This window comes from Egretta garzetta, unplaced genomic scaffold (assembly GCF_000687185.1).
Source record: "Egretta garzetta isolate BGI_Z169 unplaced genomic scaffold, ASM68718v1 scaffold59, whole genome shotgun sequence".
NCBI classification, from domain to species: Eukaryota; Metazoa; Chordata; class Aves; order Pelecaniformes; family Ardeidae; genus Egretta; species Egretta garzetta.
This window is the reverse complement of record NW_009267230.1, coordinates 1,181,034-1,187,550: the sequence shown is the minus strand read 5'-3', so window position 1 is coordinate 1,187,550 and position 6,517 is coordinate 1,181,034. Positions and strand designations below refer to the sequence as shown.

At 63.1% G+C, this 6,517-nt stretch overlaps 1 protein-coding gene across 1 annotated transcript in view; it reads right to left on the bottom strand.

The window, feature by feature from the left end:
• Positions 1 to 5,188: 5,188 nt before the first annotated feature.
• PHF24 (PHD finger protein 24) overlaps positions 5,189 to 6,517 on the bottom strand; it is a 7,798-nt gene continuing 6,469 nt past the window's right edge. Inside the window, exon 6 of the mRNA XM_009647348.1 lies at positions 5,189 to 5,204. Coding sequence (XP_009645643.1) covers positions 5,189 to 5,204 — 16 coding nt within the window. The remainder of the gene's footprint in view (positions 5,205 to 6,517) is intronic.

Below are 6,517 nucleotides of genomic sequence, written 5' to 3'. Positions count from 1 at the left end.
GCGGGGGGGTGGCGCCCTGCCTGCGTATGCGCGTGGGCTCCTGCCTGCGTGTGCAGGTGGGCGTCGAGGGGGCTTCGGGAGATGTTTGCCACGTCAGGGAATTCACTCCGGGGGCTGGTGTGCGCCCCCGCCGCACTCGCTGCCTTGTCTGCTTGGCGCAGCGTTGTGTAACTTCCGATGCCCCCACCGGATCTCCTTCCCTGGCAGAAGGGGATGCTCCAGCCACCCTCCCTGCCTGCTGCCGGGGAGACACCCCCCCGGCCAAACAGGGTGAGGCGGGCAGCCCTAATGTCCCCCCACTGCCTGGGGATGCCAGTGCCTTTTCTTCCCACTGCAGGGAGGGCTGGCCCCGAGTGGCTGGCCTGCTCTGGCAGACAGAGGGACTGCCTGCAGGAGAAAGCCCTTGGCAGCCAAAACCCAGAGGGACCATTTTCTTGGGTCTCCCAAATTTCTGCCCTTCATACAAGGTGTTTGCTCTGGAGAGGTAAGGGTGGGTATGGGTCTCCCCCCACAAGTGACATCTGCATGCCGGTGCATCTCCCTGGGTGCCACGACCCGTGAGAGCTGGACTGAGACCCATCAACTCATCTCATGCAATGCTGGGTGATGGGGAGAGGAAGAGATGAGGCTGGCGGGCCCTGCCGTGTCCAGCGCCCGCAGCCTGCTGGAGGTGCCCAGGGCAGACGGGGCAGCTTGGCTGCTCCGGGAAGCAGAGGCACGGCCGGTGCAAGGGGGGGATCCGCCTGAAATTTTTGTCTCTCCGCTGGCAGCCTTGTTGCCATGCCGGTAGTGCCGTTGCCATGCCGGTACAGCCGTTGCCATGCCAGTACAGCCGTTGCCATGCCAGTACAGCTGTTGCCATGCCAGCAATGTCAGGTTGCTTTGAGGGATGTGAGGAGACAGGAGATGAAGCCAGGGTGATGCTGTGGTCTCTGAATCCCTCCTCGCTGCCAGCCCAGGGACCTGCTGGGCACGGGCCAGCTCGGAGGGGACCAGGTGGTGACAGAGGTGTCGCTGCTTGTGGGAGCTGGTGTGATGGGTGAAGGTCCCCAGGGCTGGGCCCCAGCAGGTCCCCTGGCATCGCTTGGTGCTCCCCTGGCATCGCTCCTTGCTCCGCTGGCATTTCTGAGTGCTCCCCTGGCATTGCTCCGTGCTCCCCTGGCATTGCCTGGTGCTCCCCTGGCATTTCTTGGTGCTCAGGGTGCTGGAGGGATGACCTGACAGCAGCCTGGTATGTCCATAGTGGCATTTTAACAACCAGATTTATAAAGTCATCAAAGCCAGGATTATTTGACAAGCCCTGTTGAACACATGGGTGTGAAATCATGCTGGGTTATAACCCCCTCCTTAATATCTGTTCCTGCACCATCCTGGACTGTGGTCCTGCTCTCGTAGCCTATAGATGTTAAACTGATGAGGATCATACCAGCCTCATCCCCACTCCCTAATCATAACACGCACATTTCAATTCTGCACCATTAAAGTGAACCAGAGACCCTTGAGACACTCCTGGCTGCAAGTTTTGGGGGCTTTCTGGGTTAGAAATGATGCTCCCCTTGCAAACATTCTCCTGGGCTGGAAGGTCTGGAGGGCAGGCAGGTTCCTCAGCTCTGCTCCCCATGTGTGGAGCAGCCTGCAGGCTCCCACAGCTTCACACACTGGGTGGGTTGAGATGTTTGTGCCCCAGTTACACTGCAAAAATCTCTGCAGAGCGGGGAGAAGAGTTGCAACCTGCAGGTCAACGAGGCAGGGTGGCCCAGCTGAAGTACCAGCAGGAGCTGCAGCTCCATGTGCTTGACTTGTTCTTCTCCATCCTGCCACCAGCCCCTAAAGCACAGGATGACCCCAGGAGTAAGGTTTGGTACCTGTCAGCTGTGGGAACAGCTTATGTGGTGGCGTGCCTTCCTTCCTGGGAGAAGGGAGTGGCTCCAGAGGATGCTGAGCCCCTACGTCTCAGCATCCCCTCCTCCTGCCTTCAATTTTTGTTGTGCTTATGTGAGAGCACTGCTGTGCTGGGCCAGGGCTCGGGAGAGATGCCACACTGTGTGGGGTCAAAAATGTACCTTGTGGACACTGAGGTGAATTTTTGCAAGGCCAGCGCCTGTCTGCCCCCAGCAGCCGGCCCAGCGCAGCGTGGTGCAGCCCATCTGCAGGCATGGGGCTGGCACCATCCTGGGAGCAGCACAGCCCCGAGGTCAGCACAAAGAGCTGCCACAGACAGCCTGGTGTCCGGCTGCCGGCATGTCGTGGGAGGGCAGGGACAGGGCTGTGCATGCCTGGGGACCAGCCCCATGCAGGCAGCTGTTGGGTGTTTATCCATGCATTGGGGATGCTGTCTGTCCTGCAGTGCTAATGGCAGGTCTCCCAGAGCCTGGCTGTGGGGTTGGGGCCAGGGCAGGACACCCCCTTGGCTGCAAGTATTTCTCCCCAAAAAATGAGCCAGCAGCTCCCAGTCCCCCAACTCTTGTGCTGTTTCTCACCAGCCCGGTACCCGGCGTCCCTCTGGCGTAGAGGGGGGCGCGCTGCCAGAGCATCCCACCCAGCCTCCACCTTCCCTCCACCCATCTCCTTCCAGCCCCGCTCCCTCCGCCCCCGCGCTCCAGCCTGAATAATTCCTCCTCTGCCTGGCGGTGTGCAGACTGCTCTCCTGTCCTTCCCTTAGTCATCGCTCAGCCAAGCGAGACAGATATAGTTATGTGCGGCTCCTTGCGGATCAGTCACTCCAGCCCCCGTATCATTTTGCTGCCGGGTCGCGGGGTGCCCCATACCGAACACGTGTTGCCTCCCCCTTTACTACCCCCATCATGGCTGCCGGAGCTCCGAAACCCTGTCCTCTGGAGCGAGCAGCCCCATTGATGCCGGGTGGGTTGGCAGATGATCCCAGGCAGGGCTCCGTGTCCCCGTCTGGCTGCAGGCTGGGTGCCTCTGCTGTGCCAAGCACAGTGCTGGCTTTGTGGGGTGGATCTGATCCAAATCCCCGCTTTCCAGGTACCCTGGCTGCTTTCCTCCTTCCCTGGCCAGCCAGGGTACGCCTTGGTCCCATGGGGCTCCCAGTTTAGTCCTGGACTGATGCCTTGTTACTGGTGTCCCCATTGGCTGCCTTGACATGGGACTTTGGGGGGTGGAGGGGGCTGTGTCTGCTGGCTATCAGGCCCAGGGGCGCATCCCAGACGGAGAAGGGGTGCTGGGGTGTGCAGTACACGTGTGGTGAGAGAAGGGGTGCTGGGGCGCGCAGGGACACGCGTACCTGCAGGGACCCTCAGCATCTGCTCTGACACCATCCGTGGGGCTGGGATCCGAACAGCCAAAATGGGAAGGCAGGTCCTGCCCTTTGCTGTACTCCAAACTAGTTCCCTCCCCACCTTATTTGGCAGTCACCGCACCAGCCCCAGCACTCGATAGCGGCTGCTTAGGGGTCAGCAATGTGCAGGCGACTGCAGAGATGGGAACAGCAGGACACAGCAGCCCCAGGGAGCCTGGGGCTGGGGTCACCATCCCTGGTGCCACCCCATGGTTCCCCTGCGAGGCCAGGGCAGTAGGTGCCAGGAGGTACGGAGGGAGGCACCCAGGACTTGCAGTGTTGATGCGTTGCTCCTGCACGGCCTTGCACCAAGGCAGAAGAGGACACGGACACCCTGCCCGGGTGCTGCGTGGGTTGCCAGGATGAGTCACAGCAAAGCTGCTGCGGGGAGCAAGATGCTCACCGTGCCCAGCACCACGCCGTGCCCCCCCCCATCCTGGGGCCGCCTCTGCACCCCTTGCACCACGCAGGCACCCCATGTCCCCACACGTGGCCATGCTGCGGGGAGGAAAGCGGGAGCAAGTGTGCCGGGAACAGGAGGCAGCGTCTGGCAGCCCTGCACTGTGTCAGGGCCACCGAGCCGGCAGTGTGGGGGTGGCGGGAGCCAGCGGCACGGCATGCCGGTGGGAAGCCGTGCACAGCCCCCTGCGTGGGCTCCCATGGGCAACCCAGGCCACGTGCATCCTCCCGGGAGAGGAGCACACCACCACCACCTCCATGCCGGGGTGCCTGCGGGGTTGTGTCCTGTCAAGGCAGCTTGTCCTGCTGCTCCTGGCAGTGTGCTAGGGGAGATGCTGGGGAGGGGACCCCGCGTCCCCACTTAGGTCCCATATGGCTCCCTCTGGGCTACCCTGTGGACCCAAGCAGCATGTGGCCGGTCCCAGCAGGTGCTGGTGGTCATTGCTGTCCCTACCCCTTGTCACCACACACAGTACCTGGCTGCATTTCCATCACTTGAGCATACTGCCCAGCCCTGCAGCAGTGCCGGGTGCAGGCAGACCATGTGGCTGCTTGAGGGGTGCAGTGAGTCCGTGCAGAGGAGCGGGATGCCCAGGGCTCCTGTCAAGGGACACGGAGAGGAGGGGGCTCTGGCTCCCTGTGCATCTCATGGCGAAGGGGGGCACTGGACCCAAGGGAACCCTGGGGCTTGTCCCTCTTCTCCAAGGCCCTGGGTCTCCTGACTGCTGGTTGCTACAGAGGATGGAGCTCACCCCAAGCTGCAGGAGCCGGGGGCTGTCTGGGTTGAGTCCTGTCTCCTGACGTGGGGTGCGTGGTCCAGCACTTACCCTCCATGGGCAGATAACCACGGAGGAGGAGGGTGCTATGGGGCAGAGGCTGAGGTCAGAGCTGGGCTTGGGGCAGGAGGAGGAGGGAGTCCCAAACCACCCTGCAAAATGATTTCTGGGGCCTGAAATGAATCCCCGCATCCCTCCTCCCTGCGTGCTCTGATGGCTGTGAGACCGGTGGCTTGGCTTGAGGATGGAGGCATGGCTGGCGTGGTGATACCAGCCCCTCTGGTCCACTGGGATGGGCTGGAGACATGCTCTTGTCCCCCACCGGCCATGCCGCCCTGTGGCCCCATTGCCTGTGCAGCAGCCAGGGGTGGCTGTGTGGTGTGCAGGTTCAAAAGTGGCACCACTGGCTGCCGGCACGGAGCGGGGGCGACACCCTGTGGCCACCTTTCTGCTTGGGAGGGACACACACACACACACACTTATGGCCCCTCGAACACCTTCCCAGCCCCCTACCCCCCCAGACCACCCAGAGGTCTCCGATCCTCATCTCAGTTCTGTGCCCCAAAACCCCTTGGCTCCCCCTCCATCCTCGCCCTGCTCGCATCTGGGAGGATGTTGCTGAATGGGGACACTTGTCCCCCACTCCACATGGTCACTCCTGCTCTGGCCTGGGAGGGAAAGGACAGTTGGGGTCACCGGGGTGGCACTGCTTCCAGGAGCCATGTCTGCTGCCGTCACTGTCACACGCTGCCCAGAGAACCCCCTTTTCCTGCTGGTGGTCCTGTGGCACCGATGGGATGGGGCTCAGACACCTTCCTCCAGCAATGCCCGGGTGCCGTGGCTCACAGTGATGCTGTCTCAGCCCAGTGGGTCACCCCTGTCCCCTGCCGTGTCGGCACAGATCCCCGCGCACATCCCCGAGGGCTGGCTGGCGCCGGTGCGGGCCCCCCCGCTGTCACCTCCTGTTTGGGGCACTCCAGACCTGATGGCACCTGGCCAAGCCCAGGGGAGCCCCCCGGGGACAGGCAGAGGTGCTCGGGCTCGGAGGAGGGTGCTCTTCTGCACCCTGGGGTGCAAACCCAAGCACCCATCTTCCCCACAAGCGGAGTTTTTTGGGGTGGGAGGCAGCCCTATGCAATGGCCGTGGCATCCCCAGCAGAGGGTGCAACCTCCCCGCGGAGCGGCAGGCTGCTCCCCCCTGCAGTCCTCACGGGACAGCGGGGACACCCCGAGCCGGGCAGGGCGGCAGCAGGCGGTGCCCCGGCTTCCTTGCAGATGGCAGGACCACCCGGCTGAGGGGTGGCCGATGCTCTGACCGCTGCCTGCTGCAAAACCTAACCCACCGGCACCCCATGGCGCGCCCCCGACCCCGGGCTGTGTGATGCTGGGCTGGAGCCCTGCGGCTGGGAACCCCCAGTGGGGAGCAGCCCCACGGGGAGCACAGCACCCACTGCGTGGCACCCAGAGGTCTGGCACCCTGCTGGTCCCGAGGTCTGGGCAGGTGGGCTCGACAGCTGGTTCCTGCCCTGGCCTTAATTCCCACAGGAGCATCCTGATACTTTGGTTTGGGGCCACCGGGGCTTTCACCGGGGAGGTTGGGACCAGCAGCTGGGGAGAGGTTTGCCCCAGCGTTCAGGGGGATTCAGGGAGAGGTTTGCATCTGCACTTGGTGCGATGTTTGCACCAGCATTCAGGGAAAATTTGCACCAGCATTTGGGTGGGGAGGAGCTTTGCCCCAACAGGCAAGGGGAAGGCTTTTACCAGCATTCAGGGAGAGGTGTGCACTAGCATTTAGGAGGGTGGTTTGAAGGCCACAGAGGCTTTCTGAGGACAGGGTCTCGGAGGAGCAGGTGACAGCTAAGAGATGCCAGGGCAGCACGCTGCCGTTCCCTCACCACGTCCTCCCGCTTCTGCCCAGGCCTCGAGGCTGCCCGTGCAGGGGCCCAGCTGGCTGGGGCACGCTTTGCTCCGCGGCGGGCGC